This window comes from Halichoerus grypus, chromosome 8 (genome assembly GCF_964656455.1).
Source record: "Halichoerus grypus chromosome 8, mHalGry1.hap1.1, whole genome shotgun sequence".
Classification (NCBI taxonomy): Eukaryota; Metazoa; Chordata; class Mammalia; order Carnivora; family Phocidae; genus Halichoerus; species Halichoerus grypus.
In genome coordinates this window covers 61,401,788-61,429,762 of record NC_135719.1, presented here as the reverse complement: position 1 = coordinate 61,429,762, position 27,975 = coordinate 61,401,788, and the positions used below count along the sequence as shown (strand labels likewise).

The 27,975-nt window shown below is 35.5% G+C and overlaps 1 protein-coding gene across 7 annotated transcripts in view; it reads right to left on the bottom strand.

The window, feature by feature from the left end:
* The window catches only part of DMXL2 (Dmx like 2), a 147,321-nt gene that overhangs the window by 28,174 nt on the left and 91,172 nt on the right, over nucleotides 1-27,975 (bottom strand). For all 7 annotated transcript variants that reach the window (XM_036116616.2, XM_036116615.2, XM_036116619.2 and 4 more), the window contains exons 15-23: nucleotides 27,716-27,833; nucleotides 22,662-22,781; nucleotides 20,103-20,330; nucleotides 16,820-18,496; nucleotides 13,753-13,863; nucleotides 9,244-9,413; nucleotides 5,733-5,830; nucleotides 5,139-5,304; nucleotides 3,187-3,451 (exon numbers count right to left, since the gene is read on the bottom strand). In XM_036116616.2, the coding sequence (XP_035972509.1) occupies nucleotides 3,187-3,451; nucleotides 5,139-5,304; nucleotides 5,733-5,830; nucleotides 9,244-9,413; nucleotides 13,753-13,863; nucleotides 16,820-18,496; nucleotides 20,103-20,330; nucleotides 22,662-22,781; nucleotides 27,716-27,833 (2,953 nt within the window). The remainder of the gene's footprint in view (nucleotides 1-3,186; nucleotides 3,452-5,138; nucleotides 5,305-5,732; nucleotides 5,831-9,243; nucleotides 9,414-13,752; nucleotides 13,864-16,819; nucleotides 18,497-20,102; nucleotides 20,331-22,661; nucleotides 22,782-27,715; nucleotides 27,834-27,975) is intronic.

The following is a 27,975-nucleotide window of genomic DNA, read 5'->3' as shown; positions in this document are numbered from 1 at the left end:
AAAAATTTTTGCATCATTATTCTGAAGCTATCATTACATATAAAATAACAAATATGTTAAGGCTATAAAAATTCAACCTTTTCATTATAAGACACAAATACGAAATCTAAAAAGAAATCTATAATCTATATTCATTAAAAATTTCAGTGTGAATTCATGAATTCTCAGGTAAAAAAAAAATATATCCTAGCTCCATTCATTAAAACAGCCTAGACACAATGGCCAAACCAATAGCAAATGAGGATCCCTATGCCCAGGCTGTAGTCTCTACTACTCCCCATTAAAAGGAACCAGGATTCTTTGGAAGGATGGCCATTTCCAGGCCTGGGACATGAATTGTACAAGAGGAGCCTGAATCATCATGTCATAACAGAAAGCAAAGCTACCAAGGAATAATATCAAAAAGATTCAAGAACTTGTAGAGGCTCCCACTGGTTAAAAATGAGATAATCTGAACATCCATAATAACCTACAATGGATTCAAACACAAATCTACCTATATTTGTGAGTTCAAGTAACTCAAATAAATATAAAAGCTAATTAGTTGCCTTGGTAGTATGTTAGTGAACCAAACTACTATTTTGAAAACTGGTAAAGAGAAAGAATCAAACATTTATGTTCCCTTCACTATGTATACTACTGGATTTCAGAGTAATCAAACAGCGAAGGGAGACTGTACTTCTAGAAAAGTATTCCAACTCATAAAGGAAGAATAAAATGACATAATTAGAGTACCATCACTTTACAAACATTAATGAAATAAAGGATTTTGCAGTGATCACTGATGGCTGTTAATACAACAAAAGCAAAACAAGAAAACAATATGCATTCCCTGATAGAAGTACTCCATGCTACCATAAAATATTTCTGCCAAAAATCCAATAAAAGCATCTAGAATCTTAATTGCCAATTTATAGGAAATATAGAGAACATGGGGGGAAAACACATGAAGTGACATAAAAGGGACACAACCAACAAATTCTAAAAAGTGAGAAGCCACAAAGTAAACAATCTGACTTCTTTAACAAATATATTACAAGGGACAAGAAAAAGGAAGAAGGAAAAACTGTGGATCAAAGTAGACAAAAGAGGGCACCTGGGTGGCTCCGTCGGTGAAGGTCATGATCCCAGGGTCCTGGGATTGAGTCTGTTTCTCCTTCTACCCCTCCCCCCTACTTGTGCAGAGTCTCTCTTTCTCTCTCAAATAAATCAATAAAATCTTTTAAAAAAATAAAGTAGACAAAAGAGGCACCTCAACAAATCATAACATATATGCCTCATCTGAATCTTGACTCAAACAAATTGCATAAGATTTTATGACACAACCAGGAAAATCTGAACACTGCCCATTGCATGATTACTAATCAAATTTTGTTACAGTGATATGTGTTGTGTTTAAGAGTCCTTACTTTTTGGAGATTCATTTCAAAATATTTACAAAAGAAATGATATGCTGGAATGTGCTTCAAAATAAATCTATGTTGAGAATGGGAAGAGGTAAAAAGAATGGTGTATATATGACACAAAGTTGGTTTAAGTTGATAACTACTGAAGCCGGGTGATGGATTCAGAGACTTTCAATATATTATTCACTCTTTTATATATATTTGCAGTTTCCACAACTGGAAAAACTAGTTTTAAAAAATTAACCTAGAAAACATTAAGAAATAAAAAGAACCTTCCTTCTATAAAAATGTGCACATTTTATTAAAATCACCTGGGAAACTCAGATACTTATTTTCCTTCTAAAGGTTTTACTTCCTTTCCTTTAAAATTTTTAACATTATTTATTAAAATATTTCTTCTTTATAAAGAATGTAAAAATGGGTCCCTAATCTCTTTATCCATGTAAGTTTTTTTTGCATTTAAAAATAATACATAACAAAAAATTTTTTCAAGTTTTTATTTAAATTCTAGTTAACATATAGGGTAATATTGGTTTCAGGAATAGAATTCAGTGATTCATCACTTACATATAATACCCAGTGTTTATCATAAGTGCCCTCCAAGTGTTGATACTCATCACCCAATTATAACTACAGCAAGGACAAAATGCAAAGTAAAAGCTTGGATCTCCCCACACCTATTCCCCAAAGGTAACCAGTAACCAGTCTTCAGTTTCTTTTTTTTTTTTTTTTTTTTTGAGAGAGTGAGAAAGACATGAGTGGGGGGTGGGGGGGAGGCAGAGAATGTTAAGCTGTCTCCACACCCAGCACTGAGCCCAGCACAGGGTTCGATCCCTCAACCCCAAGGTCACAATCTGAGCCAAAATCAAGAGCTGGAGACAACTGACTGAGCCACCCAAGCGCCCCTGTATTCAGTTTCTTTTGATTTGTTCCAGAAAACAACAAAGGGAGAGGAAGAAGGAGACTAGACCCAGTAGGTAAATGCACACACGTTTGTGACATGCATATGTAAATAAAATGCAACAAGAATCACATTGTTCTGTATCTTACTTGTTTCACTTAATAATACAGCACATATTAACACACTGATCTCATTTTCTGATGGCACACTATTTCTGTAGTATGGATATACTAGAATTCATTTAACTATTCTATTGACAAACACTTAGAATGTTCCATTTTCTAAAAATTATGGCAAAGAGTGCTAATAAATGCCCTCCAGACCCTTTTAAAAAATCTGAATTATTTGGGATAACTAGAAGTAAAGAAAGCTTATCACACAAGAATAAAGGTCCATGCACTAAACCAGTGTGTGCAACAGCCAAAATTCCTACTTAAAAAACAAAACAAAAAAACACTGGCTGTATGATTATATGGAAAGAGCTATACAATGTGTAAACGTTATGTATGCTTCAGTTTAATATAATTGGTTTTTGTTTTGTACTTTTTCCTAAATAAACATAAGTTCAGAAACAGCCTTCTTTTTTTAATTTTATTATGTTATGTTAGTCACCATACAATACATCATTAGTTTTTGATGTAGTGATCCATGATTCATTGTTTTCATATAACACCCAGTGCTCCATGCAGTACGTGCCCTCCTTAATACCCATCACCGGGCTAACGGCCTTCTTTTAAGAAAGAAAAAGAGGGGCACTTGGCTGGCTCAGCCGGTGGAGCGTATGACTCTTTTTGTACGTTTGAGCCCTACCCTGGGTGTAGAAATCACTTAAAAATAAAATCTTAAAAAAAAAGAGAGAGAAACCCACAAATGTCCTACCTTGATGTTCATCATCCTCCTTTGGTGTTTGTTCCAATAATGTGTCCAAAGCTCGGGTATAATCTTTCATTACCCAATGGGCAAGACTACGCAGGAAAGGATCAGGATGTAATCTTTTGCAATCATATCCTGAGCCATCCTTTTGGCAGCCCAGAATCTTCTGATTTAGGATGGATATATAAGTGGATGAAGTCTCAAATTCAGATTCATATAAACGGGCAATAACCATGGCTAGCTGAATATCTTCCATTTTTTCAAGACATACCTATAAATATTAAGAAATACTTATTTAATGATAATTACTTAGAGATATGAAATATTCCACTGATACCCTGAAATCTACCATTTATATTCTCATAGTGGTGAGGGTGTCCAGAGGTTGAGACAGTAAGTCAAGCAAATGACTGCTTGACAGGAGATTAAGGAATAGCAAGAAGAATAAGAAACTAGAACTTAGCAGCTTCTGGCCTAGAAAGATCATTTATAAAATAAGCATAAGACAAATATCAACATCACCTCAGACTTAGGTCAATTTAAATTAATAATATTCATTTTAAATTAAATATACTTATGACATTTGAATTTGTATATATCAGCAGTTCCTTTTAATTCCCAAATACATTTCCACATAAACATAACTATTACTATTTTAAAAGAACCTTCTAATTAAATAACAACATATGAAATAAAGCCACATATTCTATTTCTACTCTCTGTAAGTTTATATTCTAATGTAATTACTCATATAGAGAATTTGACGTCATTCACGCAATAAAAGCCTCTCTCAATCAACATTTTTCTTCTTCTCCTGATTATCTTCTAGGTTAAACTTCCCATTTCAAAATCATAAATATTTGTTATTTTAAAAAATCATACACCAGAGATAATTTTGAAAATATGACTAATTCTAAATGTAGAGAATTTCTTTTTGTTGGGTATTTCCTATTTCTCCTAAAATGTATTATTTCCAATTATTTCTATTATTCCTTCACTGGTTTGGATTGTTCATAATGACAGTAAGTATCGAGGGGGAAGATCTCATAAACAGTAACATTCATAATTTCTCTCTTTTTTTAAAGATTTATTTATTTATGAGAGAGAACAAGCAAGCCGGGGTGGGGGTGTCAGAGGGAGAAGGAGAGAGAGAATCTCAAGCCAACTCTCTGTTGAGCATGGAGCCTAACGCAGGGCTCCATCTCAGGACCTGAGATCATGACCTGAACCTAAATCAAGAGTTGGACGCTCAACCGACTTAGCCACCCAGGTGTCCCCATAATTTCTCTCTTAATCAGCTGCCAGGCGTATATATCAAAAAATGCAAAGTTTTACCTCTTCATTCATTTCCAATACCTAAGACAACTATATTACAAAACAAACAAATAGCAATTTCAGTTCCTTATCTATGAATTTCATTTAGAAAAAAAGAACTTAAAGCAGCTGTCTACTCCAGAGAAGGAGGTTGTGACCTATACACACTTCAAATAGTTCAGAATCATAAGATGGCTAAAAAGAAAATACTCATAAGCCATTTTTTGCCATTTTTTGATACATATATACTTAAAATGCAATATTCCCTATAGAAAAGTTTTGGTTTGTTTCACACCTGAATTGATTTATACTTTCGTTTATCACCACACCACTATTTAAGTTCAGTGACCTCTGTAGTTATTCTGTCCTTAGGACAGAGACATAGGACAAAAAATTACAGTCTAACTGAATATAATAAAAAAAAGGCAATTCAGTATGTAGAATTATGTTGTAATGAACTTTACAAATCTGTAATCTAATTTACTGCACACAAGTTTTCTGATTTAAAAAAATTTAATTTATAATTCAAGTAATAAAATAAATTTCAGTATTACAAACTGAAAAAAAAAAAGAAAATTACAGTCTACTCTACATTTTCAGGTTTTCAATCTCCTACAAGTATCTCACAGCATATTTTCTTGTACCTCTATGGCATCTTTCAATGAACCAGCTAACAGGAAAAAAGCAGCAGATTGTTCAAAGCGTTGTTTTCCAAGTAAAGAGAAAGCATTTTTCAAAGCGGCTTTACGCCATCTATCTTCATTAAAGTTGTGGCTGAAAAATGTTGTCATCTTTTCATCATGCTGTGACCTGGGAACCAGAACACAAGTATCAGTGGTTAAGGGAAATCTAATATATTGTGAACTCTTTGCAGAATATGTGAAAATAACCTCAAACATCCATCTGAAATAGTAACTTCAGTGATAGGTATCTGTTATCAAGCTTCTCTTCACTTCTAATAAGGAAAGCTCAAAGTCCCTGTATATACATAAACAGGACACATTGTTTACTTTTCAAAGTGCTTTTATCAGCTTTTTTTTTTAACAACATCCCACCCTTTAGGTTAAGTTGAACCAATATTATACCCATTTTTTGCAGATAAAGGAACGAAGATACAAAAAAGTAAGCTGATCTGATCACACTCATATATCTAAGTGCTTTCAAAAGCATTAGCATCAGAAGATTTGCAGTACAATCTTCATTCCGCTGAATTCACGTTCATTGTTGAGGCAATTTACCTAAACAGACCCCACACTACTGCTTTCTTCTTCATTGAAAGGTAGAATAATGCAGAATCCAAGGCATCATTGTTCCTCTGAAAAGATGCTTTGGCAACCTAAATGGTAAATAAAATATTCTATTAAATTAACTATTTGATAAAAGAATTACAACCAATTAACCAACAATTAATGCTTCCCTGCTCTTACATGGCTGATGGTAACCATGGAGATGAGAAAAGTTGGCTCTATTCCACAATCTCCAGTAGCTTATAATATATGCTCTGAGAGACAACCATTTGTACTCCAGTAATTATAATAAAAATAATAATAGCAACTAGCAATTTTACTGATTACTTCCGTGTACTAGGCACCAGTCTAAGTGCCTTTTATTTATCTTATTACATCCACAATCCATGAGGATTATCCCCATTTTACATAGGCAGCAACAGAGACACAGAGAGGTTAAGTGAACTGCCTAATGTCACACAGTAAGGGGTGGAAAAGGTATTAGAACCCAGGTAGTAATAAAACTGTCGCCCATACAAAACAAAAAAGGCGGCAGAATATTCAATAGATGTGACCTTTTTCTTGAAAATTACATGTTACATTTCTTTTTTTTTAAGATTTTATTTATTTATTTGACAGAGAGAGACACAGTGAGAGAGGGAATACAAGCAGGGGTAGTGGAAGAGGGAGAAGCAGGCTTCCTGCAGAGTAGGGAGCCTGATGTGGGGCTTGATCCCAGGACCCTGGGATCATGACCTGAGCCGAAGGCAGACGCTTAACGACTGAACCATCCAGGCGCCCCAAATGTTACATTTCTTAATGTTTTGTAAAAGCTAAAATGCTAACTTCCATAGTCGACGTGATTACACAATTTAAAGCTCTCTCAACTCATACTGATACAGACATCTGTGAATAAATATCAATTGTATATACACACATTTACTACAGACAAAACTAAGTGCTCTGGTGTTTTTTAAACATACTTTTAAAAAAAAAACATTCTTTTTTGGTATTTTTCCAGTCAAATTTTGACAATTCTAAAGGACTGACAGACACTCTCTTTCTGGCATGTAATTCAAATACAGAAGGTTGAATCTCCATTATTTTCAAGAGCTTATAAATTTCAGTTCTTAGAAATTCCATGACAAAGAGTCTTAATAAGCACATGACTGATAATCTCCTCGGAGCTTACAGCCAAAGTTGCTGAATTCATGCAGAACTAATCAACTCAGGATTAAGTTTAAAAATTAAGCCAGTAACATTATTGTACATAATTATATTATTTTGAACACAATTACTATACAGACCGCATCTTAATTTTTCAGAGACACTTAGGTAAGTTCTGCAAATCACTAAGTTGAGAGAGATAACAATAAAAAACAACAGACGTTTTATTAGCTCACATTGACTGATGGTGAAGCAAGAAACTACCAAGGCATGGGAGAGGCAGAAATTGCATCACGAAAATGTTGTATTCTCAATACTTATTTTTCTTCTCCCTTTTTAGTATTTTCTCTGACTTCAATCATTTAACTTAGTATTTTGATGTTTAATAATTTTTAGAGAAATTTTTATTCATTTTTAGCTTATACATCTCAAGGCAAAAAATTCACATACCCCTTTGATGCAATTTTAAGAGATACATTTCTTGTGGAAATAAATCATATGTAAATATCAGAAATAATTATATGACAAAACCGATTGTTGACAAGAAATTAAAGAGATCTTTGTAGACAACATCTGAAACATTTCAGAGAATATATGTCCTCTTTTTTCCATTGTTTTAGAATATAAAAATTTAATGTAGATACTGTGTTATTTACATGCTATAACAATTAACTTTCCCTATACACCAGAAACTACATTACTTGGTTGGTGTGAGAATAAATTCTTTCTTACATTTGTGCCTATTTTGAGGAGAGAAACACTGATTATCTTATTGGCAACTTTACATGTACAGGAAAATAACATTTCTGTGTTTCCATTTCAAACTGATCTGAGGGCCACGATGAACACAAGAATCTCAGGATACTAACTGAGATGAAGATGGTGCATCCCTAACCACCCTCAACCTACCAAATGAAAATGGGCCTGGGGGATATACATTTTAAATAAGTTTGCCTGGTGATTCTTCCGTCACTAAAATTTGATTACTACTACTGTAGAGGAATGAATTCCTCTTGGGAGAAATAAATCTATACTTCACAAATGTAGTATCATTAATTGTACTTGTGGGAATTTCAATGAGCTCCTACAAGTAAACAATAAATGAGAATTCCACCTTTCTAACCCCAGTAGAGTAGAAAGGGCAGAGACTCAGTCTAACACTTAACTTGGAGCTTGGGCGGGTTACCTAACCTCTCTAGCCGTAGTCCATCAGGTAGAAATGGAGATGGTAATGCAGGGCTGATAGGATGATTTTTTTTTCCAAAGGTTTTACTTATTTATTTGACAGAGAGAGAAAGAGAGCACAAGCAGGGTGAGAGGCAGGCAGGGGGAGAAGCAGGCTCCCCGCTGAGCAGGGAGCCTGATGCGGGGCTCGATCCCAGGACCCTGGGATCATGACCTGAGCCGAAAGCAGATGCTTAACCGATTGAGCCACCCAGGTGCCCCCAATAAGATGATTATATGCAATAATTTATGAAAAGCAACGAGCACCAACCGGGCACACAGCACGTGCTCAATAATGGTTTGTTTCTGCAACACTGAAAGAACTTTCAGCTTCCAGTAACAAACTATTGAACAAATTTTTTTCTTAAGGGAACCTACCAGAAAACAGATTCCAAAAGCCTGTCTTAAAAAATTTTATAGTGTGTTTAATTTGCTGCCACAGATACATTCTTCAAGTGCACAAAAATCAAAACCTTTTATTGAATGGTATTTTAAGTGTGCAAAGGAAGTTTGCTATTTATTAACCTAGCCATACAGAGAATCCTTTATATAAAAAGAACTTTTATATCTATAATGTACATACCTGATAAGAACTTAAGCTTGCTTTCTAATTTAGATTTTTGTGTTTTCTTTTGTAAATATTGTTATTGAAGTATAGTTGACATACAATATTAAAATAGTTTTGGGTGTATAACAGTGATTTGACAATACTATACATTATGCAATGCTCACCATAGTAAGTGCTGTCACCATCTGTCACGATACGGTGTTATTACAATCTTACTGACTATATTCCCTGTGCTGTACTTTTCATATCCATGACAAACTTCCAGTTATTAAAAAAAAGATTTTGAATTTTCTCAAACTATGACACACCTCAACTGAGAGCAGAAAATAAGCAATTCCATAAATATTATAAAGTCAGTATATATGCAAAAGGCAATTGATATACTACAAAAACATTTTATAAAGGTCAAGTTTTTGGAATCTCCAAAAATTTTTATTTAAGAAATTCTCAAGATCTCAAGATGTAAAAACTAATTCCCCACTATAGATTTTCTGGAAGATAAGATCTTTTAAATAATATCTTTAAGATTTTTTTTAACTTAAGCATCCAATGAAGTAAAATTACCTTTTCAATGCATCTTCGAAGAGTGTTAATATTCCTGACCCACCAACCTATTCCCATAGCTCTTAACTCAGACCACTGAGGGTCCCCTCTCTGAATTGCCGGAATCATATTAATCAGTTCTTCTTCAGCCTCAGAATGAAAAGCCCAGGCAAAATGGCAGGTAGACACACCTAAATTAGAAATACAAAATAATAACCTTCAGAACTATGTCAAAAAAAGACCAAAAATAATTTTTCACATATTCATGTAATTATTCATTCATTCTGGAAAGAACTTTCAAGCAGAAAAAACAGGGTAAAAGGACGTCTTTCATCATTCGGGATTTTACACTATAAACTTTTAAATATAAGAGCAATGGCAGAATACATAAAGCCAAAAATCTCTATCTTTTTTCCAAAGTATTTGCTTTTTTTCTCTGCAAAAATAAGGACACTAAAACTTAATCACTGGAAAGATATTTGAACATCGAGTCATTTATACGTACACACACCAAACTTATCAACAGTGAAAGCTTTGGTCAAGTCAAAATATCTTGGTCTGTGTCCTTGGGTGTTTTTTCACAGCAAGCCACTTGCTTGCAGACCATATCCTTTAGCACTGAATACTGAAAACTGCCCCATTCATCCCTCTGGCCAAGGAGCTAAATATCATTTCACAGTAAGGTCTCACCTTCGAGACAGTTGCAGGGAATAACAACAGTCAGGAGATACATTCCTCTGCCTTCTGCACCCTGGTTAAAAGTAGCTTAAAGCTGCCTAATACTGATGGTATATGGCAAACTCTTTTTGTCCTGACAGAAGACTGACAGGGATCTAGGCTGTATTTAGAGGCAACACCATCAGACTTGGGAGTACAAGGGAGTTTATCAACAGTTTAACTACTGAAAACACTTTATTCCACTTAGAGCAGGTGAAGAAGAAACACGAGGGAAATGACGCACACAAACTGATGACAGATAGTGGGAAGCCAGGAAGAATTCCCAGAGCAGCCTAGAAAAGAAGCCAGACTGGTGAAAGTAGCCATCTGTAAGGACCCATTTTGGAGCTCATGTCTGAAGTCAATGATAGTCACATTACAGCCCAGGCTTCTCAATGCTAGAAAACCATCAATGTTACTAAGTATAATTTTTTCATTGACAACTACTATATAGACTTCCAATATAGTTTAAAACTTTTCTAATCATTACTGCTTCACAATATTTCCTTTAAAAAGTATAAAAAGAAAAAACTATTATGACCATTTTTAATAATAATCTTAAGTCTTTTAAATTTCCCATTGCTAACATTTATATACAACTGTGCTTGAAATCACAGCACACACACAAAAAATCAATGCAACAAGCCTTGACTGACGCCATAAATTTACAGGAAAATGGTCAAAAATTTAATAACACCAATTTGTAGTTTTTCAGAACCTAAAAGGCAGATTTTTAAATCTTTGCCTGATTTGAGAAATAAACACTACAACAAATAACTGACACTTTGCTTTAGAAGTTGCTATTACATAGCAATGCACACAGTATACCTTTGCTAATAGCAAATTTATAATACAAAGAATAATGTAAAATATATTACATTTTATACCCTTAAATGAAATGTGATTAATTAAATTTTTGGTATGATTAAGTGGAAACAAAAAACACAGGGATGTCAGGGGAATTAGGTCCAGAAGGCAAAATTAAAAGAGCAGTGAATATATTTGGAAGCCTAACTATTTCTGTTTATTTCAGTATAAGCATTGCATTATAAGTCACACACTCACAAGTAAAGCGGATGTTTCGGGAATATCTGCCAGATAGTGATCCAGTAGATGTGCATACTTGTAGCGTACTGCCACACACCCTGATCTGAGATACAAGGATTTATATCAGCCTCCTATTTTACAGATTAAAAAACCATAACTACAGAGTTTAAGGTGACCTGCTCCATATCTTAATACCAAAAAAAAACAAAAAAGGTATTAAGAAATAAAAAGAACAGGGGCACCAACAGGTAGGTATTTATTTATTTTTTGCCTACCAATAGCAGGCTATTCTTTGCAGTTTTTCTCTGTTCTTCTTAGCCTTTCTATCTGTATACTAACTACTAAGCTTTTTCCCTGAAAACTGTTCCTAAGATCTTCACCTATAATAGCAGTCACTTCTTATGTGCAGTGTTTTAACTGTATCAAAGGGAAAATGGAATTTTCAATTCCACAACTGTCATTAAGTGATTCAGTACCATGTGCCTATCATTTAAAACTAAAATGTAAAAGAACCTCTAGATACCATTTTTTTAAACCTAATCAAATGGCACAGATTGTTTAAAATGATAATATCAGGTGTTGACAATGGGTTAAGTTCTGGAATCATCAAACACTGCTTCTGGGAATGTAAATGAGTACAGTGTTTCTGTCTGGGGCAATACTTATCAAGAGTTAAGAAATTTCACTCTTAAATACAGAGAACTGGTGGTTGCCAGAGGGGAGGTGGGTGGGTGGACGGGCAAAACAGGACAGGGATTAAGAGCACTCTTATCTGATGAACACTGAAAAATGTACAGAACTGATGATTCATTGTATTGTACAGCTGAAACTGACAGTGTATGTTAATTATACTTGAATAAAAAAAATACTAAGATACAGTTATGTTCAGGATTTAGAATATCAGCCTGGCAATATTATAAAGTGTTGACTGAAGCATTAAAAATAAAAACAAACAACTACCTTAAACAAAAAAAAGAATTAAGAATTTTCAAGCCCTCTGATTCAGTAATTCCACTGCTGGAAAAGTAACATGAGGAAATAATTAGATATACATATATATGAATATTTATATGCAGAGTTATAGGGTCATTCATTACAGTGATCAAATAGAAAAGAAAACCAGAAAAATTTGTCTCAAAAATAAAGGACTGGATAGATGAAACGTAGTTTAGAAACATGACAGAATATCAGACAGCTGTGTATCAAAGAACATTTATGAGGGTAAAGGGTAAGTGCTATGGGTAAGAGCAACAAATTATAAAGCCTGGTATTCTAGTTCCTACAATACTAAAGCATTACTTATGGGGCTGTGTCCAGGATGCTGGTTTCAAAAGGAACATAGTCTAATGAAGACTGCACTGGGCTGGGATTCTAGTTCCAACCTCTATAATAAATAGCCCTATATCTTGGGCAGGTCACTTTATAGTTTCAGTTTTGTTTTTTTTTTAAAGATTTTATTTATTTATTCATGAGAGACAGCAAGAGAGAGGGAGAGAGAGAGAGGCAGAGGGAGACGCAGGCTCCCCACAGAGCTGGGAGCCCGACTCGGGACTCAATCCCAGGACCCTGGGATCATGACCTGAGCCAAAGGCAGATGCTTAACCAACTGAGTTACCCAGGTGCCCCTAGTTTCAGTTTTTTAATCTGTAAATTAGGGGGCTGACATAAATTCTTACATCTCAGATCAGGGTGTGTGGCAGTACGCTGCAAGGATGCAAATTTACTGGATTACTATCTGGTAGACAGTCCCGAAACATCAGCTTTACTTGTGAGTGTATGACTTATAATGCAATGCTTATAAAATAAACATAAATAATAATACATAGGGCAAAATTCACATAATTTTTAAAGAAAAGATATTAGACATCAAAGAAATCCAGAGCCACTTTTTTATGGCCTTAGGCATACCAGGTTTACTCCTAAGCTACTATGACTTTAGTGAGTAAAGTCTGAGAAACTGAGAGAGAAGAGCCAAAGTCACAGAATAGAGCTGGAAGAGGCACAGAAGAAGGGTAAGAGGGTACCATGTGACAAGAAGATTTTTTTTTTTTTTAGATGCAGTGTTCCATGATTCATTGTTTGTGCATAACACCCAGTGCTCCATGCAGTACGTGCCCTCTTTAATACCCATCACAGGCTAACCCCTCCTCCCACCCCCCTCCCCTCTAGAACCCTCAGTTTGTTTTTCAGAGTCCATCATCTCTCATGGTTCATCTCCCCCACCGATTTCCCCCCCTTCATTCTTCCCCTCCTGCTATCTTCTTCTTCTTTTTTTTTTTCTTAACATATATTGCATTATTTGTTTCAGAGGTACAGATCTGAGATTCAACAGTCTTGCACAATTCACAGCGCTCACCATAGCACATACCCTCCCCAGTGTCTATCACACAGTCGCCCCATCCCTCCCACCCCACCCCCCACTCCAGCAACCCTCAGTTTGTTTCCTGAGATTAAAAATTCCTCATATCAGTGAGATCATATGATACATGTCTTTCTCTGATTGACTTATTTCGCTCAGCATAATACCCTCCAGTTCCATCCACGTCATTGCAAATGGCAAGATTTCATTTCTTTGATGGCTGTATAATATTCCATTGTATATATACCACATCTTCTTTATCCATTCATCTGACAAGAAGATTTTAAGGCTAATGATAAGTATGCATGTAATGACTTAGCTAATTCTTCTATCCAAATATAAATACAAATATTTCATTACAATATGAAATAAAAGTTGTGCAAAGCTTCAAACAAGGAGTTAAATACCTTGATGAAGTAGCTGTACTCGGTATAAAGGAGGCAGCGATGTCAGAAGGCACGTGTGCAAACGCATAGCTAGTAAGTATCTCAAACCACACTCGTCTAGTGTGTCTCTTCCTGCAAAGCAAACAAACCAATAAAAAATTAGGAAAAAGGCATTAAATTCAATAATAACAATTTACACAAAATATGTGTTTGAGTGTATCCTTTGTCAACACTTGAATATCTTTATTAAAAATATATATCTTTACAAAAAGTATTTGTAAATACTAAAACTCCCAAATGAAAAACGCCTGGGGAAAATATAATTACCTATTAGTACAGGTAATAACAGTACTTACAGCTACTCATAATAAATGAAATCTTGAAATACAATAAAATATATATTAACTATAGTAAGCTAGGTACAACCGTAAGAAGCATTTCCTACGTGAAGTCAGATGAGATTTAAAAGACAGGAATTACATATCTAAAATGAAATCACTTATTTATTATCATTATTATTAATTAAAAAGGTAGTATTTTCTAGTCTGGTTAGCTCAACTGATATACAGTACTATGAAAGATTTAAAATCCGATTTCCTAGGCTAGTTTTACAAAGCTAGGGTTGACCCTTAACCTAATTTCACAATATTACTCCTATTTAAAAGTTGCACAAAGGTATGAAAGTGTGGTGAGTTTAATTAAAATTATAGCCACTGTTGAAGAAAAGCAACACAAAAGTATGAACAGCACCCAGACCAGTAAGTGCCACTTAGGAAGTACTAAGAATGTTGAATCAAGTAATATTTTCTAGAAGAAAATAACAATGTTTTAAATTCTCAAAGTTCAAGTTCCAGCTCTACTTCCCATTAGCTATCTTCATTCATCCATTCGTTCATTTATCTATTCAACAAATCGAGCATCTACTACAAGTGAGGCAGTTTAGGTGCTGGGGATTTGGCGGTAAATAAGACAAAATCTCTCCTCTCACAGTGCTTACATTTTAGGAGACAAAAACAAACAACCAAAGAAACAAACAATGTGTCTGGTGGCAAGTAATGATACAGAGAGAAATAAAAAGCAGGCTTGACAGAAAGAGAGTACTGGAGCAAGAGTGTTCTATTTTATATAGTATAGCCAGGGAAGAACTTTCCAAGAAGATGATGTTTCAGCAGAAACCTGAGGAGGTAAGGGAATGAGCTGGGCATAAATTTGGAAAATGAGCATTCCACAGAGAGGAAACAAAATGTGCAAAGACCGCGAGACAGGACTGTGTCTATCGTCTTCCTGGGACACAAGGAGGCTACAATGTAGTAGAGTGAAAATGAACGCAGATCACATGGGGCCTTGTGGACCTCTGTAAGGATCTGGCTTCTATTCTAAAGTGAGATAGCAAGCCACTGGTGTATGCTGAGCAGAGGAGAGATTAAATGTGATTAATCGCTGGTTCCTGTGTGGAAAACAGACTGAGGTGACAAGAATGAAGCAGTTTTGGAGACTTTGTCGATAACCAGGCCAGAGGGGACAGTGACTTGGACCAAAGTGGTAACAGGAGAAGTGGTGAGAAATCACTGGATCCTGAATATATGAGAACTGGTAGCATTTGTCCAAAGACTGGATATGGGGTGTAAGAGAAAGGAGAGTCAGGAATACCTTTAATTCCACTGGGGAGAATTCATTTACTTAGAATCCATTTACTGAGATGTGCAACATACTTAAACTCTGAGCTTCAGTTTCCCACCTGTGAAATGGACACGTTAATTCCTGCCTTAGCTACCTCACGAAAGGGCACTGTGACCAGGATGAGCCATTTCGATACTGCCCAGCCAATCACACAGTTCTGAATCAGAAAGTTTAGGCTATTTTTTCCATGGATTGTGGCCTATCTATTTTCTTAATATCCTAGAGTAAAAACTCTAAAGTTTCCAACAAAGGCTTAAGACTATTCTGGGGAGAATCTTGCTCTATTGCACACAACACCTCATAATCATTAGGATTTGTTTTAATTAACATGTTTAGAAAATAGGTCACAGGCAAAAGCTTCTAAGGTCTCTAGTTATTTTAATCTACAAAGAGAAAACTTTGGGGATATATTATAAGGAGATAAACCTGTGTGAAGAGATATATTCCAGGTAGCTTTGAAGAACAGTCTTTTTTCCTCAAATTTGGAGGTCTTGTGAAATAGTAAGAGTACAGGCTGGGAGGCAATGATGTATCCACATATGAACCCCAGTTCTGCCATTTACTACGTGTGTGACCTTATATGTCACTTAATCTCCCTAAGGATCAGTGTCTTCATCTATAAAATTTAGTATAATAATAGCTACCTACCAGAAGACTGCTGTGATAATTAAGTATGATAAAGTACATAAAGTGCCTGGCACATAGCAACTGTTCACTCCTCCACAATGTTTACTGAATGAATGAATGATCAGTAATTTTCGGTCTCCTTGGCTAATGCCATCATTTACAATCAACACCATTACCTTCAACTATCTGCATAAAAGAGAGTGGGATCTAGTTTCAGGAGACAGCCAAAAATGTTCTGGTTACAGAGCAAATTAATCAAGACACACATTAGAGTGAAATGTATTAAAACCTGTTTCTCAAGAGACGTTTCAGAGAAAATTAGGTAATTGTAAAAAAAAATATTTATACCTAGAAAAGGGAAGATGAACAAGCTGAGTTCACGAGGTCCCTATGAGCCTCACAGTTCAATAGTAAAATTATCAAATGGGCCACTATTATTACTAAAAGTAAAATAAAAATTAAAATAAGCCACAGGAGTCAATATGTTTGAAAAAACAAGACTACATAGATCTAAAATGACACAAAGCTTTCAGTGTAAAAACTCATGTGAGAATGCACACAGATATCACAAATCCATGAAGTCATGTGCGCAAGTCATAGCCTACCCCAACTGTCTTTTCTTTCACAATTAATCATATTATGTAACAATAACTGTCTACTAGAGAGGTCTTGTCACTGCAAGGTTTAAGGAAAGACTGCAATTTAATATGTGAGTCATTATATACATTATACAAATGACTCTATTCATGGTTACTTTGTAAATTTTAGGGAGAATATTTACCTGAGTAAGTCTTCTCTCTGTTTTCATCAAGCTCCGTACTGGTGGTAGCCACCGTATCAGCCAAAGCTACCAGGAACATCTGCTCCAAACGGGTAAGGCCTGGTAGACTTGAGTGCATAAGATGACTTGAAAGTACCCTAGCATGTTCTTGGCCAAAGTAAGCGGGTCCATACTGAGAAAGATTTATTACTTTTGACTTGTTTTCCCTCTGTTCTGGCTCTAAATCTATATCATCTGTTGTTATATCCTGGATTTGGAACAGCTCTGAATACTGATCTTCTGGTTCACTTTTGGTATGATCTTCATAGCTCTGGGGTATTTTTGTACTTTCTTCTGAAATTCTGTAGGTTGTGTCTTGATCTGCAGCAAGCAGTGCATATAGTGGCAGCGGAGGAATAGAATCTATTTCAGTATAATCTCGAGTACCATCCTTTCCTATGGTGACGGTATCCTTCGCCGTGCTGCCACTTACGCTAATGGTTCGGGAAAGATGTCGCTTAGTCCCTTCTCCAGCATCAGCATCTCTAACTATTGCAACTTCACCTGCAATGCATTTTACTAAATGAGAGAGAATAGCTTTAGCCCTTCGAACTTTCCCTAAATCCATCAATTCTAACAGCTGAGTTGGATGATACTGTGGGAGAGTAGGGGAAAGTACATGTGCGGCCTCAAATAAGCCGCCATCCTGAACTACAGTTGGTGAACAAAAAACATCATCAGCAATAGCTGTGCCTTCAACAATACTTTTTCTTGACAACATATTGGATTTAAAGGCAGAATGATCTTGTATTGCTGTCTCTTCTGCATCAGGACTATCAGCTTCAATGTCTCCAAATTTGACAGCGTGCTTCCACTGCGCATACACGTGCATTTCACAATCCATTCCTACCACCAATATCCCATCTCTCACCCAGGAGAGAGAAACAGGCAGCGAAGGTGTACCATCAACAGAAGACACCAAGTCGATAGATCTAAGAAGAACCCATCTTGACCTAACTCCTTGCTTGATACTACCACCTAGTGGTAAAGTAATGACAGCTACTCCATCCTTACTATTGATTTGCTCAGTCACAATTCCCGAAAGCCGCCCGTACATGAAGATATTAGCACCAACCCCCACTGTGAGAATGTGGGAGCCATCTTCTTTTGATACCCAGTCCAAATGTACTAAATGTTTGATATTTGGAATAAGGTATCTATCCTTGCTCAAAAGTGCATCTGATTTACTGTACACAAACAGATTACTGTCAACACTGACCCTTGAATCAAGTACACTCCCAACCTTGACCAAATCATCAAGATGAATTGTTTGTTCTAAAACCCATTCTGATCCTCCTGTAGATTCACATTCAAAGATGCAAACATGCATGGAAAATTCTTTAGAAACAAAACCATTGTGGTGGACTGGTTGTTTGTAAGCCACGGCAAGGCGACCCGTGTAGGAACAGCTAACAGCAACTGGTCTTCCCACAATGTTCACTGTACTGCTGTTATCTTCTCCTTCATCGTTCATCAAGGGCCATCTCCTCCAATGGTAAGTTTCCCTCTCATCACTTTTGCATTGTAGGTTGGCTTCCATACTACACTTCCAGAAGCGTACTTTATTGTCAGAACAAGTTGTAACCACTAAATAAGGTGCAAGGCACACCGGATAAATTGAAGAAGAACTCAGATGACCTTAAAAAAGAAAAAGCAGATAGTCATGATAATAGAACCACAAAATAAAATGCTAGTAATCAAGTTTTACAATGTGATAAATACAAAGCCACTATAAGCTTCTTCATTATAATTCTGCAAACCCCCCTTAACTAGTGCTTTACACTAAGCATCCATTGGCCAATATATCTATACAAGTCTTGAACAGCCCACTGGTGAAATGAAAATATGCAATAATAATCACTTAATTAGTTTTTAGGTGATTAAGTTTAAATGAGGTGAAAGTCCATTAAAATAAAACTCAAACACAATAAAACAAGTCAACCTGTTATCACTATATCTGTTACCTGCTATAATTTATATAGGCCTTCACTACATGCCTCGCTGGACTTTCAGTCTCCGCTTGTTTTCACTTTCATCAGAGATGCTTAAGCCATCACTACAGTTTCCCATTCAAATGCCCCTAATCCAGCCCCTGAATAATCCAAACCCTAAATCTGCCTCTACCAACAAAATGTTTTCAGACAGCTAAACAGACTGCTAGATCTCACCATTTCTACTAAGGTTAATTCGAACTCTCAACATTGAACCAGAATCCTCATATTTAATCCTGACTGCCAAAGACGAACACTGCCCATCCACTGTCAACTATAACGTGAGGAGTAACAGTGATTAGGACTGGGGTCAGAAGACCTGGATTCAAGTTCTAGTTCATCAATAACTCTGAAACGCTGGGAAAGCCACTTCAACATCTGAGCCTTTTCCATCTAAATATTAGGGGTCATGTTACAACTTCCCTTGGAATGTTACTGTCAAGTAACATATTTACAAGCATTTTACAAAGCCTCTGCAAAATATAATTTATTATATTACCAATTCCGATAAACTTGTGTATACCCCAAACTTTCCAAACACTTTGAAAGACTAAAAACTGGCCCAGGTTTGCACCTGCCACAAAAGCCCAGAGTAAACCGTTAATGGATCTTTCCAACTCTGAATTCAAACCTATCTTATGGATGAAAAAAGAACCTTCATACTCAAAATCATTCACCAGTAATTAGCACAGTCTTGAACCTCCAATTTCACTTCCCAAAAATACTATTCTGGGAACTCTTTAATTATAGTTCTACAAGTGACAGATCATTTTAAATACACCTGCCCTCCAAACTATCTTATCTGCCTTGTTAAATTCAGTATCATTCTAGGCTAGCCAAACTATAATCGTGTATCCTACATATTTTCCCCACACTACCTGCCAACTCCTGCTCAAACATATTGGTGATACATGATTAGCACAACGTGCTAATGAACAGCCTCAATTTTAAAAAAAAGTTCCAATGATTTGCAAATGAACACATTTGTTCTTTGCAACTGTACTATCATATTATTCCTATTCATAGGAAATCATAGTGCAGGCAAGAAACTTCACATCAAAACATATTATTTTCCGTCAGGCTGATTACATTTATCACAGGAAACTTCCCAATAAAGACATGTTTCTAAACAGATAAATCATTACTAGAAAATTAACAATTGTCCACATAACACATATTTCAGGAGGGTTCATCCATTTTACCCACTGAAGGCCACTGTGAGCTACCACTGCCCAGTCTTCAAGTTACCCTACCTGCGGAAGGCGTTGCTCTGATTACTTCAACTCCTTCTGGGAGATCAAGAGGTTGGCTATAGACCAGTCTAGAGCTCAGAATAAGTTTACTAGCAGTTTGAAGATTGGCAATTGATGCGGAGTGTGGCATGGGGCTCACACTAGGAGAAGTTTCTGGAGAAGAGTCTACATTCTTCTGTCCAGGGACTGAAAGCAGACTCTCTGATGAAATGCCTTCTGAAGCTTTAGCTTTGAAGATAAATTATGAAATATATTACTATCATCACTATATACCTTAGCTAGAATAATACTTTGTTATCATTTAAGAAACATAGATTTTAAAAGTACTTCGGAGACAAGGTCAATTTTCAGACTTTCGCTGGGCTACCTTGACAGACTTTTTTTTTTTCTATTTTATTCTTAGCATCACCAACTCCATCACAGAGACTTAATCACCAACTTGTAAAAACTAGAAAAAAAACCTCAAGTTATTTCGTCCAATGTTCTCAAACTTTAAAAAGGATCAAAAGCTTGGGGTGCCTGGGTGGCTCAGCTGGTCAAGTGTCTGACTCTTGGTTTCAGCTCAAATCATGATCTCATGGGTCATGGGATCCAACCAGTGGTCAGGCTCCGTGCTCAGGGGGAGTCTGCTTGGAGATTCTCTCCCTCTGCCCCTCCCCCCCAACTTGTGCACTCATACACAGGATCTCTCTCTCTAAAATAAATAAATAAATAAATCTTTAAAAAGTATCAAAAGCTTGAGGAGAAACTTGTTACCAGGCAGATTCCTGGGCCTCACCACAGAAAGACTGATTCAGTTGTTTTGGGATAAACCCCAGAAATCTGCATTAATAAGCAGCCCGGGTGTTTCTGAAACAGAGCATCATGAATCAAACTTTGAGAAATAGCAAGGTATTGCCTCACATAGTAAATGAAAGAATTTAAGTTCAGAGAGCTTCATGACTTTCCTATAGTCATATAACTAGCTCTACTCTTGCATTTTTGTGAAACAACATGTAACACCAAGAATGAAATTCAAAGGCTTTGAAAGAACTTTTGGATTCCTGCTGCCTCAAGAAGAGTAGGCTCAAATGGGCACAGGTAAAGGTTCTATCAAATCATTTGGCTTTTCTAACCCAAGTTCATGGCCCAGTTAGAACTATTTACAAGGTTATGTGATAATGTGAATTACAAAGGGAACAACAAATATTAGTTGACTGTATTAAATGTTTAATGTGTATAAAATCAGAATTATATAACCACCAGAAAAAATAAAATCTTTTAAAAGATTTTGAGTTAACCGGTTTAAAGCAGATTCAGTTTCATATGGGTCTGTGCAGTTCATTTTAATAATTATCTCTCAGAAAGTAAAAGTTTGTTCTAAAAAGAAGGATCCATGATCAACATCTTTGCTTCATACTACAGATTTTCTAATTCGCTAAGAAATCAATATGAATGTGTACAGCAAAAGCAAGGCTAATATAACTTATCACTGTTGGATTTCTTAATATTCTACAAAAACAGATGACTTATGTATGAGCTTCAGATGCTCAATCGTATTTTTATAAAGAGCAAATCTGCTTCTCTTAGTGATTCTTTTTTTTTTTTTTAAGATTTTATTTATTAATTTGACAGAGAGGGACACAGCAAGAGAGGGAACACAAGCAGGGGGAGTGGGAGAGGGAGAAACAGGCTTCCCGCGGAGCAGGGAGCCCGATGCGGGGCTTGATCCCAGGACCCTGGGATCATGACCTGAGCTGAAGGCAGACGCTTAACGACTGAGCCACCCAGGTGCCCCAGTGATTCTTTTATTTATTTATTTATTTAAATTCAATTAGCCAACATATAGTAATTAGTTTTTGGTGTACTGTTCAATGATTCATTAGTTGTGTATAACACCCAGTGCTCATCACATCACGTGCCCTCCTTAATGCCCATCACCCAATTACCCCATCCCCCTACCCACCTCCCTTTCCACAATCCTCAGTTTGTTCCCCAGAATCAAGAGTCTCTCATGGTTTGTCTTCCTCTCTGATTTTTTTCCCATTCAGTTTTCCCTCCCTTCCCCTATGATCCTCTGCGTTATCTCTTATATCCCACATGAGTGAAACCATATGATAATTGTCTTTCTCTGACTGACTTATTTCACTTAGCATAATACCCTCTAGTTCCATCCATGTCAATGTAGTGATTCTAAAGCTAAGTACATTATGTCAGATGAAAGTGTGTATTAATCCACAGAAAAGTACAATATTAATTCTATGGGCAAAACAAATTTATAGAGACATAGTGTCTAGAACAGAGTCATAATAAGCATTAAATAAATATTAATTGAAAAAATAAATTGATCAAACTTTTAAAAAATATGTCTAATGTGCCCACAGACTGGTTTGGTTTTAGATTAACCTACTTCATCAATTATTTATGATCTTGTAATTAAAAGCTTGGCATATCCATTCTTCAATCCAGCAACTCAATTTATAGTTCACTGGATCTTCATTTTAAAGAATTAACCAACCTAAAACATACTCAGTAAACTGAATTTATTTCACCTCATCTCTGCATAAAATAATTACTTACCTAAGCATGCTTGTACAGACTTAAGATGAAGGTGCCACATATGGAGAATAGAGTTATTATTGCTGTCCTTTTCAATTACTACTAGAAAGAACTTTTCTGAAAATGGTGGTGGACGATATCCTATTGTTCAAAAGAAAAGTATATTTAAGTTATATTTCTATCGGGTTAAAAGAAAGACATTTTAAAAAACTTCTCTTGATATGTATACAAGTTGGGAGGAAGAGGGCAAAATAGATATTTAGGAATTTTATGTAATTTTTGTTACAAAAGTTAGGTAGCTATCAAAGACTAATGGGACTATGTCAAAAGTACACAAAAGCCAACATGAAGGTACACCTATTGGTCAAAGATGGGACAATCTGAGTGTCAAAGAATAAAAATGAATACGATTTATTAAAACATATTGACTATATAAAAAACCATGAGCTCATAAAAATATGAAAAGAGAAAGAGAGGGCACATAAGAGAAAAAGGTAAGGAAGGACAAGAAAAAACAGAAGGAATAGAGAAACAAAGAGAAAGAGAAAGAGAGAGGAAGGGAGAGACAGAGCAAAAGAGGAAGTGTGCAAGAGCACAGTCAGCTTCACTGGGTGCTCCTCACAGTAACTGGGACACTAACTCCTCACTTGGAAAACTGAAGTAACATTTATCCTCCTTCTTCTATGAAAACAGCATTTTTTTTTTTTAATTTAAAAGTCATGGGGGAAGGTGGTACAGTAGTGGTGGTACAGAAGAAACTTGTTAGAAACTTTATGCATTTCTTTTATCAAAAGACACTGTGGATATAATTTTCCCTGTTGACAATTGTATTTTTCACATATAAAATAAAATCTACACAAAACAAAAAATTAGTATTTTTTCTTTTCCTTTTATTTTAATTCTAGTAGAGTTAATATAAGTGTTATATTAGTTTCAGATGTGCAATATAGTGATTCAACAATTCTATAAATTACTCAGTGCTCATCATGATAAGTGTACTCTTAACCCCCTTCACCTATTTCACCCACCCCCCACCCATCTCCCCTCTGGTAACCCATCTATTTTCTATAGTTAGGAGTTTGTTTTTTGGTTTGTCTCTTTTTCTTCCTTTGTTCAATTGTTTTTTTCTTAAATTCCACATATAAATGAAATCACATGGTATTTGTCTTTCTCTCACTGGCTTATTTCACTTATCATTATACTCTCTAGCTCCATCCGTGTAGCTACAAATGACAAGATTTCATTCTTTTTTATGGCTGAATAATACTCTATTGTATATGTATACCACATCCTCTTTATCCATTCATCTATCGATGGACACTTGGGTTGCTTCCATATTTTGGCTATTGTAAATAATGCTGCAATAAGCACAGGGGTGCATACATCTTTTCAAATGAGTGTTTTTGTATTCTTTAGGTAAATACCAAGTAGTACAATTACTACATCATAGGGTTGTTCTGTTTTTAAATTTTTGAGGAACCTTCATACTGTTTTCCACAGTGGCTGTGCCAGTTTACATTCCCATCAGCAATGCATGGGGATTTCTTTTTCTCCACATCCTCGCCAACACTTGTTATTTCTCATGTTTTTTATTTTAGCCATTTTGACATATGTGAGGTGATATCTCATTATGGTTTCAATTTGAATTTCCCTGATGAGTGATGTTGAGCAAAAACTTTCTTTAAAAATGAAAACCCATAATGACAACTCCTTGGCAATGAGCACTGCTAGAGCTCTAATTGTGGTCTTTGAATACCACATCCCATTAAAAAGAACAGCCTGGAGTGATGACTCCATTCTTGCAAAGGGTATCTACAACATGAGCCTAGGATAACTTACAGTACCTGAAAGAAAGTAAAATAGTAAGAATAATAAGGCTGTGTCAAAAGGACTCAGGATCAACTTGAAAGGGTCCTCACTAGCCTAATATAGGACCATGTGAGCATTAAAAAGAAAAATGACTGAAAACTGACTGAATGCTAAGTACATAAAAATCCATGAGTGATGAGTACCTCTCTGTATCTATATTATTCTTCTATAAAGAGTTTCCAAAAAATGGATTCATAATGATACTCAAAAGAAAAAGAAAGCTAAACAACAACAATATATTCATCAGTGATAACGTGGGCACAGACTTCCTCCTCTGAAATTGCTAATTAAAGGGAAGGAACTAAACACTTTTACCCTGCCTTTCCTAAAAATAACTATTTCAAAGTAACCAAATAGCTCTAGTTGAGAAGGGAAAGCTTTTCTTTACAAATACTTTCCAGCTAATAAATAAATGAGAACTGATAAAGTTAGGAAATTGTAATTTTGCAATCTTTGATAAAATAATGGGTTCAAAAACAACATTAATTGAAGAAACCATGGTATAGTAGATTGCAGCAAACACTGGAACCACAACCTGAATCTTCTGCATCTTAGCATCACTAAAAATGAGACATCCTAAGTGATGTTCTTTCTTATGTCCTTCTATGAAGGACACAGCATCACCTAGGAAGTTGAACCTGGATCTAATAAAATCTACATAGGTAATCTGCTGATAGGAGAAAGTTTGAGTAACACCCTAAGTAACTAGCTAGGGAAATTCTTTTTTTTTTTTTTTTTTAAAGATTTTATTTATTTGACAGAGTGAGACAGAGCGAAAGAGGGAACACAAGCAGAGTGAGACAGAGCGAAAGAGGGAACACAAGCGGAGTGGGAGAGGGAGAAGCAGGCTTCCCACCGAGCAGGGAGCCCAATGCGGGGCCCGATCCCAGAACCCTGGGATCATGACCTGAGCCAAAGGCAGACGCTCAACGACTGAGCCACCCAGGCGCCCCACTAGTTAGGGAAATTCTTACAAAATAACTTTCTCTAAAACAAATAAGTGGCATGATGAGAGTATAAAGTGGGAGTCACTTTAGATTAAAAGACCCTTAAACAATGAAATACAACATATAGATTTCGTTTGGATATGGATCCGAACAAATGAAAACCAAATAACTTTTGACATTTTTGAGACAACTGAATAAAGTAAATATGGACTAGTTATTACATAATTCTGAGGAATTTTGTTATTTATCAATGTGATAATAGCACTCATTTAAGAAAGTCATTTTTAGAAATGCATGTGGAAGTACACAGGAGTTAAACGTGATGGCTGGGTTTGTTTTAAAATATTTCAGGAAGGGGTGCCTGGGTGGCTCAGTTGGTTAAGCGGCTGACTTTTGATTTTGGCTCAGGTCATGGTCTTGGGGTCGTGGGATTGAGCCCCACATCAGGTTCTGCACTCAGCAGGGAGTCTGCTTCAGGGTTTTCTCTCTCCCTCTGCCCCTCGCCACTCTTGCTCACTCTCTCAAATAAATAAATAAATAATTTTTTTTCAAAAAAACTTTTCAGGATAAAAGGAAAATAGGATAGATAAAGCAAGTGAAACAAAATCTTAAAATCTTTATGCACCCTACTTTTGTCCGTAATTGGCATTTTTCTTAATTAAAAGAGAAATTAGAGGGGTCCCTAGTAGACCATGGGACTCTTGATCTTAAGGTCATGAGTTCAGGCCCCATGCTGGGCATGGAGCCTACTTAAAATAAATTAAAAGAGAAATTAATTTTTAATTGAAACTTAGAAAGTACAAAATAAGGCAGGGGCAGGGAAGAAAGAACGTATGCCTATCAAGTCCTTTAAGAAAATAGCTATAAAATCAAGAAGAATATCAAAGAAACTGCACAAAATCTAAAGGAAAACCAAGAAAGACATTAGGAAGTCTTTTGGCCTAATTTTGCAATAACATAAAGAAATATCAAAAGAGGGAAATACAAAAATATTTTTAAATATAAGTCTTTCGATTAAAAATATAATAAAATACTGAATTTCCATAAGCATTGTTTCTAGTAGGGTTGGTATGAATTTCTTGTTAGAGGCAGAATGATAAACAGTACCTAGGTTTGTGGGAAAGCATATAAAAAAGTTCAACCCAGATAAAGGTGAAATATTATGGAAAAGCACATTTTAAATCTATAAAACAGTCCTGTTATACCCTATTGATAGTAAAATAAAACCATGTGACAACTGTATAACTTATTAAGAAGAAAAGTATTAATGTAAGAAGCAAGATGCATGAAAGGGAAAAATTACTAGTGAGTGATGAAGACATGTCAAAGAAGAATTCCTTCTTATTCTTCACTAAAGAAAAGGCAATTACCTGTATAAATTTGGTACAAATACTGTTCATAAGTGTCTATATATAATTCTGTGATACAAGCTACATCAAGAAAATTAATTATGTCCATTTAGATACTTATGATCTATAACCAAATTAGATAAAGTATCTGGAAACCTTTTGTAAACTAAAAAAATGTTCATCATATAAAATGAATTCTTAAAGTAGAATATGTCTTTCCTTCTTTCAAACAGAAAATATTCTATTTGTTCTATGTTCACATATGTTCTACATTCAAATAGAACATGACTGTTTTATAATTACAAAGTTAGAACTCTTAAAGGGAACATTTTAAGCTAAATAATAAAGTTTAAACATCATATGGGATCTATTCTTGAAGGCTCTTATGGAGAACTACTTTCCTTCACACACAAAAAACAAATACTACATGTCAGAGGGGAACACCGTGAGATGGTACCTTTAATTCACAGTGTACCTGAGGTCCCTGATATACCATACAAAACAATGTCTTATATATTCATCAATGGTCTTCAGCAATGTACTGGGGACTTTTAAAAACTTACACTAAAGTTAATTGGTTTGCTTGAGATACCACAGGGATCTTACTACCAATCGAAGTAATTTAATTGCAGAACTGAACAATTAAAATTACTTTTTAAAACAATTAAACTAGGATTCATAAGTAACATTTTCTTGGCAAAAGTCTATGCCATTGGTGAAACTGTCTTTCAAAATGTAATTTTCACCCACATGCCTTCTTCACATACAAACAAGCAATTTTTACAGAACTGGTGTTATCTGCTAAAAATTATGAGAGTGATGACTTTTGATATAAAGATCCATACTCAATAAAACTTTGGAGATTTTTTAAGATTAAGGTGTCAAACTCAAGACTACTTCTTAAAAGTACCTTGTGATGGCTGAAAAAATATTTCTGTTTCCTTTTCCTCCATATCTTCCTTATGTGGTTTGTATCCTATGATGAAGTCTTCTTGAAACACATGAAGCAACTGTGTATTTGAGCCACACTACAAATATGAAAAAAAAAACGAAGTTTTATCTTTGAAATTCCCTGTCTTCCACCCACCACCTCCCCAAGAACATTAATGTAGAAGAAATAAATCTAAATTTCTATTCTTCATCAACTGACAAATTAAAAAGGAAAAAGCA